Here is a 14,537-nt window from a genome sequence, read left to right as displayed (position 1 = left end):
CACACCCTTTCCCACCGCCTGTAGAGCGACAGTTCCAGTGTCGCTCCACAAACCGTGGGAGAGAATGTCAGGCATATTTTTATTTAAGTAAAAAAACACAAGGACACATAAAAACTTTTAACAGAATTTTACAGATTTTTATAAAATAAAAAAATATATATATAATATAAAATTTAAAACAAAAATCACAAATCCCGGTATTGAGGATTTGGAGGAGGAGGTTGGGGGGGTGGAAGGCAGTGCATGGCTTGATCCCTCTCCACCTTCGTATGTTCTGGTGGACACTGAAATGTGTGATGTGGGAGGAGAGACAGCGGGAGTATGCAAACGGGATGGGGGATTGGGTGAAGGAGTTGCCCGAGCCAGCGAAGAAGGAGTGGTGAAAGTTGATGGTTGGAGAGAGAGAGAGACAGAGAGAGAGAGAGACAGAGAGAGAGAGAGACAGAGACAGACAGAGAGAGAGAGAGACAGACAGAGAGAGAGAGACAGACAGAGAGAGAGAGAGAGAACGAACACACAGTGGTGAAAAGGCTCGGGGGTTGGAGAATGGGGAGGTGGTTGAGGTGGACGGGTTGAAGTTTGCGGAGGTTGGAAGGGGTGAGGAGATTGTGGTGGGGGATAGGAATGGGACGTGGGATAGGTTGGTGGTTGGGGGACGGAAGTTGTGCGGTGTCTCAAATCCCACACCGCATCCTCCACCCTACGTCTGAACTCCAACACCTGGTCAGGCGTGAAGTCCACCACCAGCTGATTAACTGATGGCCAATAGGTTTGTAGCGGGCCCGGCTGAGAAAACTGCGCCACACACACCCGCAGACTTCTCAGCTCGGCCTCCATGGCTACAATCCTATTGCTGTAACCACACAAGGTCTCATACAAGAGCCTTGTGAGGTCTTCATAATCAGCTTGGCGGCTTCTACCGGCCCTCTGGCGACGCATCAACGCCTCAAAAAGTGGCGCCATAACGGCCATTGTTGCGTCACCAGAGGGCACCAGTAGAGGATGATTTGGATCCTGACCAGGTGCTGGACGAGGTGGAGAGGGATCCGCGGGTGGCAGCTCAGCAGGGACCGCCTCTTGATCACTTTCACAAGGAGGTTCTGGCGCCGAGTACTGCTAGTTGTTCTGTAAAAAAAAAAAAAAAAAAAAAAAATTTGCATGTTTTTAAAATGTACTAATACATTTTAACATTTTTTAGGAATTTTTTACTTACCTTCGCAGCTCTAGGGTTCTACGTAGGAACCCTAGGGCAGCCGCATAGCGGTACGGCTGCCGGCGGGTTCCGCCAGACCCACTTGGGCGATTGACCTCCTCGTTATAATCTTTCTTATAGCGGTCCCTTATTGAGCGCCATCGCACCATGACTGCCATCTCTGAAAAATATAAAAATAAACATTACTCTCAAATTAGTGGCATTACCAAACTGCAGCCCTACAGCTGTTGCAAAACTACTACTCCTGACATGCCTGGATAGGGCATGCTGGGAGTGTTAGTTTTGCAACAGCTGGAGGGCTGCAGTTTGGACATGACTGATAACTAATCAATTAAAAAAATTTAAGGCTACTTACTGCAATCTTCCTGTTGGCCTGCACTGAGGTAGTCCCAATCCGGAAGTATTTTTCCACAAATCTCCATCCACAGACTCCGGGTCAGGTGATGGTCTGCATGGCGGCGGTCGGTATGGTACCAGAGTGGGACACGTTCCTCCACCAGATGGATGAGGAGTTCATTGTCAATATAGAATCCGGATAATTCCTCCTCATCCGTTCTGGCAGAGGCCCTTGAACCCTAAATAAATGAGAAAATAATTTAATAATTTAAAAAAATAATTTAATAATTTACACATATGATATAACAAGATTCAATACTGAGATATACTCACACGTCCCCGACCGCCGCGTGCTCCCCGGCGCCTTGTGGGTGGTTGCTGACGACATCTTGAGGCAACAGTAGGATTAGATTAAAATAAAAGAATATCAAACTTAATAACCGCAAATTTTAAGAATTAAGTAAAAACACAATACATTTTTTTATTTTTTATTTACCGCTTCATGGTGTCCACCCCCGACTTCCTCCTCTCCCGCTGTCGGAGCAGGGCCGGAATACCTCTCCTCCGTTGACGATTGCTGTAAAAGAAAATTTTTTTTTATTTATTTTGGACATGGGATAATAAAATAAAACTTTAAAACATGACATACCGTATCCAAGCAAACTCGTTGGCTTGGAGGAGAGTTCCCGGACTGACTTGAATAGCCTATTGAAACAATTAAAAATAATTAAACAATTGATTTTGAATCATTGAAAAAAATTCCTCAAATGATACTTACTGGACATTTTTTAAGACACTATCAGGTCTCTCTCCCCAAAAATATAACCTAAAAACAATGAGAACAAAAAGATGAAAATTAACACATTAATATTAAACAACAGTACCACCTTAACCAGGGGACTACTACCCCCAACATCCCCCATGCAGTCACCCCAGCTGCAGTCCCAAAGCAAAAGCACCTGGGACTGAAGCTGGGGTGACTGCACGGTGGGTGCTGGGGGCAGCATTCCCCAGGGGACTACTACCACCAACATCCCCCATGCAGTCACCCCCGCTGCAGTCCCAAAGAAAAAGCACCTGGGGCTGAAGCTGGGGTGACTGCACGGTGGGTGCTGGGGGCAGCATTCCCCAGGGGACTACTACCCCCAACATCCCCCATGCAGTCACCCCAGCTGCAGTCCTAAAGCAAAAGCACTTGGGACTGCAGCTGGGGTGACTGCACGGTGGGTGCTGGGGGCAGCATTCCCCAGGGGACTACTACCCCCAACATTCATTTTCTGCCTCCTACATGCATCTACCATGTCTAGGACATAGTAGATGCATGTAGTTAATGTTTTTTCCAAGACAAAACACACACTTGCGGCAAGTGTTCCGGATTTTTGGCCGGAGCAAAAAGCGCAGCATGCTGCGGTATTTTCTCCGGCCAAAAAACGTACCGTTCCGGAACTGAAGACATCCTGATGCATCCTGAACGGATTTCTCTCCATTTAGAATGCATTAGGATAAAACTGATCAGGATTCTTCCGGCATAGAGCCCCGATGACGGAACTCTAGGCCGGGAGAAAAGAACGCAAGTGTGAAAGAGCCCTTACTCTAAATAACTTACTGAAGCTCTTCAGCACCCGCTCTCCTTGAGCTCAGTTCTCCATTTTTGATGCCAGGACTTTTGATGACAGGATTTTTTTTTTTTTCTATGAACTTCTGGAGTGGTCTATGGACAGGTGTGTTCCAGGTGCTCTTCACCCTCGTCTTGGGTCACTCTCCAGTGCCCTCTATCTTCACACCTTTCCCAGAATATAACACTTGTCTTTTCCTGGGACTCTGTGCACATCAGTCTTTATTTTTATAGACTTCATAAATATCACAGTCTCTAGAAAAAAAACAAAAAAAAAACTTACATTTCCTGTTGACTTTAGTCTTGATTAAAGATTTCTTCTTCTTTCCTATTGCTACACCAAAGTTGGTGATTATAGCTAACCTATAATATCACAGTGTACCTTACCAGTCATTTATTACCATATTATAGTTCAACATAATATAAATGTTTATATATTATTGAAGATATTATCCTAATACAAAATCCTGTATGTAAATGTAACCTTTTTATCTTTATTCCTTTAGTCATGTATCTTTGTGTATGTTTGTGGAATTTTTATTACTAAAAATTATATTGATTAATTTAATTGATCACACAAAATATATCTTTCCACAGTAAAACCAAATCTTAGCCTTTTTAATAAAGTAATATTCTGCATGAGATATGATATATTACTCTATTAAATATCATTGTATTCTTCGTCTTTAAAATATAACTGTAAATATAAACCTTTGTTTAGAAAAGCAACAAATATGTATAAACATAATCCCCATAGCTGGATATGCTTTCCAATATAGTTGACCTTTATATTTAAATGACCATTAATGAGTTTTAATTCCTATCACTGATCCAGGATTAACTCCTTCCATATTTGGAACCTCTCTGGAATACAATATCCCAAATAACAATTACATTAACTCCATGATCACCATGTATATCATGCTCACATATCCTGAATTAGATGATTCATACAATTGCGCAATAGATAACTAGATAATATTTCATTATGCACTTGCATACTTTCTTCCATATACAAATACTTATTGACTCAAATTAACTAAATTTGACTATTATTCTTAGTCTTTGACTCTTGGGAGACAAGAGCATGCCTTGACCACCTGTGGACAGCACTCCTATATAAACAAAACATGAGTGCTTTACCATGAAATAACCTAAGAATCTTGAAAACCTTACAAATGTTCAATTTGAGGAATATATACACACACACACACACACACACACACATACAGACCAAATGTTTGGACACACCTTCTCATTCAAAGAGTTTTCTTTATTTTCATGACTATGAAAATTGTAGATTCACACTGAAGGCATCAAAACTATGAATTAACACATGTGGAATTATATACATAACAAAAAAGTGTGAAACAACTGAAAATATGTCATATTCTAGGTTCTTCAAAGTAGCCACCTTTTGCTTTGATTACTGCTTTGCACACTCTTGGCATTCTCTTGATGAGCTTCAAGAGGTAGTCACCTGAAATGGCACCATGGCTAAACACAAGAAGAAACATGCTTTTCCAAAAGTAGGTTACCTCTTTAATTTCTTACGTTTAGTATTATTCTGTTAGTCAAAAATTAGTACATAAATTAATTAATAGTTCGATTACTAAATATGCCATGCAATTATGAAAGTTATTTAGTAATGTGGAGAAAATTGTTATGGAACGAAAAAAAAAAAAAAATTGATTTCGGTCAAATGCTTCTCCAAAAAAATTCTACTGGAGAAAATAGAAAATATTAGATACAACAGAAACATTTCCCAACAATATTATCTGTATAAAGAATATACAAAAATCTTATTCTTTTATTCTCTAACCTCCTGCAGTATATAGAGAACTGTCTAGACTCAAGACAAAATAGGAGCATAGGATCCTGGTACTTCTATATCATAAAATCATAGCTACTAAAACTTTATCAATTTTATTTCTTGTTGCCTTTAAAATATATATGGAATAAAACCTATATGTGTCCTTGTACAAAAATAGACAAGAGAGGATGGAGCCCTACTTTAAATACATGTTTTATCCTACAATGTGCTAATCTTACAATAAGTATCACATTCCTCTGTATACCATATAATAATTATGTCATACATTGTCTTATAATTAATCAGAACTTTTATGTAGCTAACATTAATGGGAAAAACAAATCTTATCCTTATCCAGGCCAAAACCATTACCAATAGGTCTGTCCTCAAAAGACTTATTTCTAGCCAATACTTAGCCCTATTCTCATAACTTCTCCATTGATGAGATACTGGAAAATCCTGCTCAATGTGACTGGTTTAGAAATTTCTAAATCTCTTAATTCATTTAAGAAATCCATTCACTGCATTTTCTTATTTTTTTCATCAATAATGACAGGATAATTACATTTAAACCCCATCTGGTTCTGATTTTCTATACCTTTGTCCTCTAGACTGGTATCTGCCATAGAAATCTGAGAAATCAGACCTTTTTCTCTCTGTAAATCCTTCTCTGGTGTTGGTCCATTTGTAGATTGTTGACACTGAGTATTATGTTCAGTTACAGTTGGTATCTGAGATTTTGTGTCTGTGACTGATTTTATCATATTATAGGGTCTAAACATCCAGGGGCGGACTGAACGGTCGGGCACTTCGGACATGGTCCGAGGGCCCGGCCGGGATGGGGGCCCGCCGCAGAATAACATAATGTGCAGTGCCGGGGGAAGCGACTGCTTAGGGGCCCGGGCTGACACACTCTGAGCTACGAGACCCTGGTGGATTTAAATCTCATTTAGCATGTCTTTCAGAAAAGTTTCTCCTGGGATTCGAACTCGCGACCTTCACACATCAGAGGCAAGGCATTTATCCACACAGCTATGACAGCTGTATTACCAGTTACTTAAAAAAAAAAAAATATATATATAAGACTTCTACTGTAGGTAACTTTGATACCTAGTGTACATACACATGACAGCTGCCCTAGCACACTGTGTATGGATGTAGCAGAGCTAGGTGTGTTGGGGCAACTGTCATGTGTATGGTTGTACACTATCAAAGTTATCTACAGTAGAAGTCTTATTTTTTTTATTTTTTTTTAAAGTAACTGACTGAACAGCTCTTATGGCTGTGTGGTTAGGTGCTTTGCCTCTGATATAGAAGGTCATGAGTTCGAATCCCATCTTAAGCTTTTCTGAAAGACAGGCTAAACAGGAACACGAGCACCAAATCTTCAACACTAGAGGCTGCTGGGACCAGAGGCGGCTGCATCGCATCGCTGACACGGAGACAAGTAGAACTTTTTTTTTTTTTATACCGGACTGTTACTTTACTGGCACATGGAGGGGGGAGGAGAGAGGCACTTGATACTGGCACATTAGGGGGCAGGGGGGGGGATGGCACTATGATATTGGCACATGGTGGGGGCAAGAAATGGACATGAATCATGAGGGGCAGAAATGTGAAATTTGGGGGGAAGGGGGGGGGCGCCAAAATGTAGATTCGCTACTGGCCCTGGATAGGTGTATAGTGTGAATCCAGCACAGTAGTGTGTGTGGTGTATGTACCAGAGCTGTATGCGTCAGAGGCATGCATAATGTGCACAGCTGTGCATGTAAAATGTGTAACACAGTGATATATATTGTGCCACTCAGAGCTGTGTATGTAAAATGTGCAACAGTGATATATAATGTGCCACCCAAAGCTGTGTGTGTGTGTGTGCGCGCGCGCGCGCATGTAGCAGAGTTGTGTATGTAAAATGTGCAGAAACCCTGATGCTCTCAAAAATAGCAAGCAATATAAAACATTGTAGTTTGATACCTTTTACCCCTTAAAGACCGGGCCCATTTTCATTTTTATATTAGCCATAATCTTTTTATTTTTCCATTCACATAGTCATATTTTTTTGTGTGGGACAAGATGCATTTTTTAAATGTCGCCACTTAATTTACCATGTCTTGTATCAAAAAACAGGAAAAATTCTTTGTGGGTAAAAAAACCACACACACAATTCCACCAAGGTTTTTGAGATTTTGACATCATGGCGTTCACTATGGCTCAATACGATACAAAACTTGTATAGTTTTTATTTTGTTTAATTACTTAAACTCTTCTATATTTCGGTCTATGTGAGGGCTTGTTTTTGTGTAACGATCAGTAGTTTTCTTGGGGGGAGGGGGCCCCATACAAAAATGTGCTTATTAAAGATTGTGTAGGGTGTGGCTGGAGGCGGGGCATGGAGGCAGGACAAGGGTGGGGCTTGCAGCAGAACATGGGTGAGGCCTGTAAGGGGGCCCTTGATTTATTTTGCCCGGGGGCCCTGAGGGCTCTCAGTCCGCCCCTGTAAACATTACATGTCTCCATTACAACAAAGCTACCCCGAGATCAATGGGCTGAGGTCGTCGATCCGTTCCTTGCATCTGGACCCCAGCAGGTGTTTTTCAACTTACCTGATGATCAAGCAGCCGATTACAAGACAGTAAAGGGTGAGATTCTTGATCTGTTACACCGGTTGCAAAAATGGCTTTAGCCTGACGTGCTAAGTTCCACTGCTATGCTGGACCGTCTGTTGGCTGATATCTTCTGGAGGGCTTTGCCATACCCTCTCCACCACTGGATTGGCCAGGTGTCTCCTGAGATAGGGGGGGGGGGGTTCTTTTTGGAGGGGGGCAGTCAAACCCCAGAAATCTCCACCCCAGACCCAGGGCTGGTACCAGGAAAACCCGCCCGGGATGTACCCCCTGCAGACCCAGCTCCGATGGTCTGCTGATGGTGTCAGGATCCTGGCCAAATAAGGGCCGACTGTTCCCATCTGGGCGAACCCATGGATACTAACTATGGCTATCGCTACTCATTGTATGCCGGGAGGCTGTGTGCAACAGGTACCCCCGAGACTATAGACAATAGCCACCAGTGGAGACACTCTGGCGGTGGCTCTGTTGGACTCAGGGAGTCTGGTATCCCTGATCAGAGCTGCCTGCCGAGTATACTGGCTGAAAAGTCAGGGTCGTGTGCATCCATGGAGACTTAAAGGACTATTCCACCGCCCTGGTGTCTCTGTCCATGGTGGCCAGCAGGTGGACTCACGAGTTGGCCGTCGCTACCAATTTACATTATGAACTTATAATTGGGAGAGACTTCTCGACACTGTGGCCTGATACGAAAGTTACCGAAACTCGTGAGACAGGTGTAACCCCAGTAGAGTTGCCTTGCTCAGGGGGGAAACCGGAACCCTGGGAACCTGAGACCGAAGGGCCAGCGGTAGGGATGACTACCACTTCGGTGGAAGAGGGGGAGACAACCCTGCTGAGTGACGTGGAGGATTTGCCGCCGGGTCCGGAGCTTGTATTGGAGCTTGCCCACCAACATATTCTTGGGGGTCACCTAGGATGGCAGAAAATGCAGGACCGGATACTACAGCGGTTTTACTGGGCCAGTGTGTTCAGAAAGGTAGAAGAGTTTAGTAAATCTTGCCCAACCTGCCCCCAGACACATTTCAGGGCTCCAGACTAAGAAAAATATCAAGGAGCCATTGGCTCCTAACCTGAAAAATTTAGGCGCCAAATGAAATTTTTAGTCGCCAAATTTAAAATACATATAATATAGCTGGGATGCTTAGGACTAGGAGCATGGGGTTTTCTAAGCTACAGCCCATGCAGTTAAAGTGGTTGTGCACTCATTTCCATGACCTTTCAGACTAGCCAGATTCACGTTGGTGATCCCTAGGTGCTGGGTCCTGGCTCATTCGCTTCCCGGCCTCCGCTGCTTATCTTGGGTTTCTCTGTGAAAACGTTAGACTGCAGTGCCATCAAGAAAATCACTGGCCACAGTGGAGATCTGCTTCCCTTGCATCACATGACCGTTTAACATAATGCAAGGGAAGTAGACAGGAGTCCATGGGTGCAGCCACTGGCATCTAATGTGTATGGGGACCTTAGTCCTGAAGAGGGGCGTCACCCGATACAGCGGCTGTGGCCGGACTATCAGACAGGGCAGAGGCGGCTATGGCTGTGGCTGGACTATCAGACACGGCAGAGGGCGGCTATGGCTGTGGCCGGACTATCAGACACGGCAGAGGGCGGCTATGGCTGTCGCCGGACTATCGGGGGGCTGACTGTAGGGACTGTCACCAGGTCTCCAAACACAGCGAACATTCCTAACGGAACGTCACCTCCGCCCCACTGGCAGTATCCAGCACAGTAGGGGTTGTCAGAGGCACCTTTCAGAGAAAAGTCAGGTGGGACACTTAACCTAGCACTGTGGCCCCTTGGGTCTATGGACTGGTGGGGACCCCAGTGTGAGAAACCCCCTTCTTTGCTGTAACACATGGCAGTTATGATGCACCCAGGATTGTCAAGGGGTACTATAAAATAAAACAACACTTTATAAGATATAGTAAAATACAAATTAAAAAAAAAAAAGTTAAATCTCCAGGAGAGCAGAATTACATACATAAAAAAGTGTGGGTATAATTAACCACTCAACAACACATCCCCTTCCATTCCGCAAAATGGGATTCCGTTGTTCCGTTTCAGCTTTTGTTTACGTGTGTTTTCCTTTATTTTTGGAGGACCACCAGACATAAAGGAATGTAAAAGTCTAAGGGCTCTTTCACACTTGCGTTGTTTTTTTCCGGCATAGAGTTCCGTCGTCGGGGCTCTATGCCGGAAGAACCCTGATCAGGATTATCCCCATGCATTCTGAATGGAGAGAAATCCGTTCAGGATGCATCAGGATGTCTTCAGTTCAGGACCGGAACGTTTTTTGGCCGGAGAAAATACCGCAGCATGCTGCGCTTTTTGCTCCGGCCAAAAATCCTGAACACTTGTCGCAAGGCCGGATCCGGCCTTAAGCTAAACGTCGTTTCGGCTCATTACCGGATCAGACGTTTAGCTTTTTCTGAATGGTTACCATGGCTGCCAGGACGCTAAAGTCCTGTTTGCCATGGTAAAGTGTAGTGGGGAGTGGGGGAGCAGTATACTTACCGTCCGTGCGGCTCCCTGGGCGCTTCAGAGTGACGTGATCGCATGGACACGTCATCCATGCGCATGGGGCGCTCTGACGTCATTCTCGAGCGCCCCGGGAGCCGCACGGACGGTAAGTATACTGCTCCCCCGCTCCCCACTACTACTACTACTATGGCAACCAGGACTTTAATAGCATCCTGGCTGCCATAGTAACACTGAACGGATCAGTCTTCAAATGCTTTCAGTTCACTTGCGGTGTTACGGATCCGGCGGGCACTTCCGGCAAATGGAGTACACAACGGATCCGGACAACGCAAGTGTGAAAGAGCCCTAAGACAGGTTTTCCATGCAAATGATAGGAATAAAACGAAAGCAGACGACAATCTTGTGTGCCTCCGCGTTTTTTAGCGGTCCCATTGACTTGAATGGGTCCGTAAACCGTTTTCCGTGGAAATAATAGGACTGGAACCACGGATCACGGACGCAGATGGCAAAGGGTGCACTATCTGCATTTTTAACGACTCCATAGAAATGAATGGGTCCGCACCTGAAACGGCGGAACGGACGCGGAAGCAAACAATGGTCGTGTGCATGAGGTTACTGTGTAACCTCAGCGCTGAAGGTTAAAACGACTGTCAGAGCCAGCATGAAATCTAAGCTGAGCGGCTTCATGACATATTTCAGGGCAGGAGAGACAGAGATTCCATTAAAAAGAGCCCAGCCTCTGCTCGTCAGTCTCGTCACCTGGTATGTGGAGGCTGCATCGTGCTTGGCAGAGGCACAGTCCTGAGGCAATGCATCAGGTCATGTCAGGGGGACCATTACACTATACATACACGGCGCAGAGTGGACACAGGACTCCGTAGTTCCCTGACATGTCTCCAGTGAACGGATGGCTCTGACGAATCAGTGGGAGGAGCTCTCCTCACCTACCAGACCAGCAGATTGTAATTCGTGGGTTAGACCTGGCAGCCAATGGCGAAGTGGGTAGGCGGGGCTTTCTCCTGACACCGGAGCGCGTCGCTAAGTGTAAAAGGAACCACAGAAGAAAAAGCCAGTGCGCAGCAGACGCCTTGAAAGCCTTTTTTCTTTTCTTAAAGAGACAGAGAAGCAGAGGGTTTAGGTGCAAATGGCGACAAGACTACAAAGTCTTGTCGCCATTTTCTAATTCTAAGTCGTATTGGCGACCATTTTGGTCACCATTTTTGAGCACTGCTTTGCGTAGTCCCCCGGTACCTCTCCCGATGATTGAGGTTCCGTACGAGCGAATCGCTATGGATCTCATAGGCCCAGTACCGAAGTCCGCTAGAGCAGCGGTCCCCAACCGCCGGGCCGCGGCCCAGGACCAGGCCCTGGAAGATTGTTTTCCGGACCGCGGCAGTACAGAGGAGCGGAGATGTCCATGATAGGTTAATGCTCTATGACGCACTGGCCGTTGCCAGGGGCGGCCCTAGAGACTGTAGCCCTGGTGGACTAGCTAGTACCAGAGAGCGCGCAGACTTAGGGCTCATGTTCCGGTAAAATTCAAAGAGCTCTGTCCGGTGCCCTCAGCGGGAGCATGAGGCGGCTACGGGCAGCAGGTAACCAGTCAGACTGTGGTGAGTTGGACAGGGGGCAGACGGCGAGGGTGACACATAACAGGTTCCTATCTCCTGTGCATCACTGAGTGTCGTTCCGCGATCTGCCCTGCCAATGTCGCGAGCAGCCGGAATGGTGATAGTGTCGAGTCGACACATGTGGAGGTCTGTCATCTGTGCACTTACCCGGAGCAGACACATTGCGAAGAGACCAAGACTTGATGAATGGGCACTGATTATCTGCCCATAAGGTCACCTATTATTAATCTGAGGTACTGTCACCACCAGACATCTGAGAAGCTCTGACAGATGCCTTTCAGAACCTCCTCCTTGAGCTTCCTTTGTTTTGCTTTCAGTTGCTCATCTCGTTAGCCTCTCTCAGCTGTCATGTAGTTGTACTGATTGCATCCCTTTAAATTCCTCCCCATAGTGCATCAGTTTGCGGTTTATATTACTTCCTGGAGTGTGTGTGCATGCTGATCCTACTTCCCAGTCTTCTACAAGATAAGTGTTTTTCTGTTTGCTGGATCCCAGGTGACCCTGACTCCCTCCGTATCTAGTGTAGGGAGCCGGTGGTCGTGTCCCCTCACTATTATAGGGTGTTCAGGTGTTATACAGTCGAGGTACGAGGATATGCGATCTACCATTGGGATTTTCGCATAGGCTGAGCAGTCAGGGAGAGTGCCAGGTCTGATGCAGGGGTCTCCCTTTTTGTTCCTTAGTTTTGGATCCAGTGAGTCGTATATTCATTTTGTGTTGTCTTGTTTCCTGTACACCTTCCGTGACAGGTACATGGTGCTATTACATTAGTACCCCCCATGTACCTCACATTTAAAGTAAGTGGCCCCAAGCACCTCAAAAAATAATGGGCTGACCAGCACCCACTAAGCCCCGCCCACCCACTAAGCCCCGCCCCATAACCCCCCACCCGGTCCCTGGGAAAATTGTCGTCCATGAAACTGGTCCTTGGTGCAAAAAAGGTTGGGGGACCACTGCGCTAGAGGGCACCAACACAGCTTGGTCGTCCTATACTATGCCACTCAGTACCCAGAGGCGGTGCCCCTGCAACATACATCGGCCAAACTCATAGCTAAGGAGTTAATGGAGATATTTTCCTGAGTGGGACTACCTAAAGAGGTTCTGACTGACCAAGGTACCCCTTTTATGTCCAAGGTCATGAGGGAACTCTGTAAGTTGCTCCACATAAAACCGCTACGGACATCCGTGTATCATCCGCAAACAGATAGCCTGGTAGAGAGATTTAATTAAACATAAAAAAATTAAAAATAGTTGTGGAGGATATGGCACTCATATATTCGAAGGACTGCTCAAACAATTAACTTTATTATTTTAAAATATTGTAATGTACTACAGGTCACAAATATTATACAAGATATGTATATTGTACAGAAAATAAAACGCACAATAAAAAATAAAAAATAAATCACTAAAATGACGGTTGGATATGTAAATGACTGAGGTATAAGGTAACTAATTAAACCTATATGCCTAGCAGCAAGTAATAAGTCCACCACAATATAATCTGGTCATGGAATATTGTGATCGTTATAGCAATATTTTGATCAAATCATCACCATATATTCGATAGCTGCAATATATTCGATAACCGCAATTTGTATGTCCACCACAATATCCTCTGGTTAACAAATGTGATAATCGTTCAAGCCGGATTTTCGATCAAGTGATCACCGGATATTCGGCATTAGTGATCGCCGTTTAACAAGTTAAAAATATATTTGTGTAATTCTTACAGAGAGAGAAACGTAGTTTCGGTTCGGTTATTGGCTGTGAGTTACAGGTGTTGTGTCGATCCACCACCATATATTTGGAAGCTCACAAAGTCAATCTTTCATAATAGAAACTCTGTGTAATAATTCACAAGTTATCACAGCTTAAGTAATTCGGGATTCCAGCTCTCTGGTGGCGTCCCACCTCTTTATGAGCTGTACTACTCCCTTACCTCCAAAGCGAAGTATGGCTTTTTTCCTCTGGTCTCAGTTGTTTCAGCGTCTCTCGTGCTCAAATCCTGGGTTGCTCCATGAGGAATGAAAGTAATTACTACATGTCACGAGAGGGGACAGGTCTTGTTTAAAGGGAATCTATCACCTAGTTTTACCCTATAGAGCTGCGGACATGCACGGATAGATCTCCGCTAGCATGTCCGCAATATACCTGTTCCATAGCTCTGTGTGGTTTTATTTTGTTTAAAAAATGATTTTATAAATATGTAAATTAGCCAAGTAAGATGCCCAAGGCGTGGTTACTTGCGGTTAAGGAGCCCAGCACCGCCTGCATTCAGGAATCTCTCCTTGCTCACAAGGTTACAGTGCCGTAATCTCGCGATGCGCAAGCTAGCGCATGCACAGTGCCAGCAAAGTGTTCGTTCCCTTTGCTGACATCAGCCTCAGTGAACAAACTGCGCATGCGTTAGCGCGCGCATCGCGAGTTTAAGGCACTGTAACTTTGTGAGCAAGGATAAGATTCCTGAATGCAGGCGGTACTGGGCTCCTAAACCATAAGTAACCACACCTTGGGCACTTTACTTGGCTAATTTACATAACTATAAAATGATTTTTTTAATGAAATAAAACCACACAGAGCTATGGGACAGGTATATTGCGGACATGCTAGCAGAGATCTATCCGTGCATGTCCGCAGCTCTATAGGGTAAAACTAGGTGACAGATTCCCTTTAGGCCTCTTGCACACGAACGCGTGTGCCCCGTTGCAGTATTGCAGACCCATTTGCGGGTGCCCCACGGACGGTGTTCGTGCATTGCGGCCCACATTTTGTGGGCCGCAGCACAACCACGGGGCCTTAAAGGGGTTCTACAGTTTGTTTT

The 14,537-nt window shown here is 44.9% G+C and overlaps 1 protein-coding gene across 1 annotated transcript in view; it reads right to left on the bottom strand.

Moving 5' to 3' along the window:
- Nucleotides 1–219: 219 nt before the first annotated feature.
- The window catches only part of LOC122920312, a 22,850-nt gene continuing 8,532 nt past the window's right edge, over nucleotides 220–14,537 (bottom strand). Inside the window, exons 2-9 of the mRNA XM_044269728.1 lie at nucleotides 3,156–3,419; nucleotides 2,328–2,375; nucleotides 2,199–2,254; nucleotides 2,046–2,126; nucleotides 1,883–1,937; nucleotides 1,569–1,788; nucleotides 1,214–1,373; nucleotides 220–1,125 (exon numbers count right to left, since the gene is read on the bottom strand). Of these exons, the coding sequence (XP_044125663.1) occupies nucleotides 939–1,125; nucleotides 1,214–1,373; nucleotides 1,569–1,788; nucleotides 1,883–1,937; nucleotides 2,046–2,053 (630 nt within the window). The 5' untranslated portion in view covers nucleotides 2,054–2,126; nucleotides 2,199–2,254; nucleotides 2,328–2,375; nucleotides 3,156–3,419 and the 3' untranslated portion in view covers nucleotides 220–938. The remainder of the gene's footprint in view (nucleotides 1,126–1,213; nucleotides 1,374–1,568; nucleotides 1,789–1,882; nucleotides 1,938–2,045; nucleotides 2,127–2,198; nucleotides 2,255–2,327; nucleotides 2,376–3,155; nucleotides 3,420–14,537) is intronic.

The sequence above is a fragment of the Bufo gargarizans genome, chromosome 1, assembly GCF_014858855.1.
Source record: "Bufo gargarizans isolate SCDJY-AF-19 chromosome 1, ASM1485885v1, whole genome shotgun sequence".
Taxonomy (NCBI): Eukaryota; Metazoa; Chordata; class Amphibia; order Anura; family Bufonidae; genus Bufo; species Bufo gargarizans.
The sequence above is the reverse complement of the archived record's forward strand: the minus strand, read 5'-3'. Positions and strand labels throughout refer to the sequence as shown.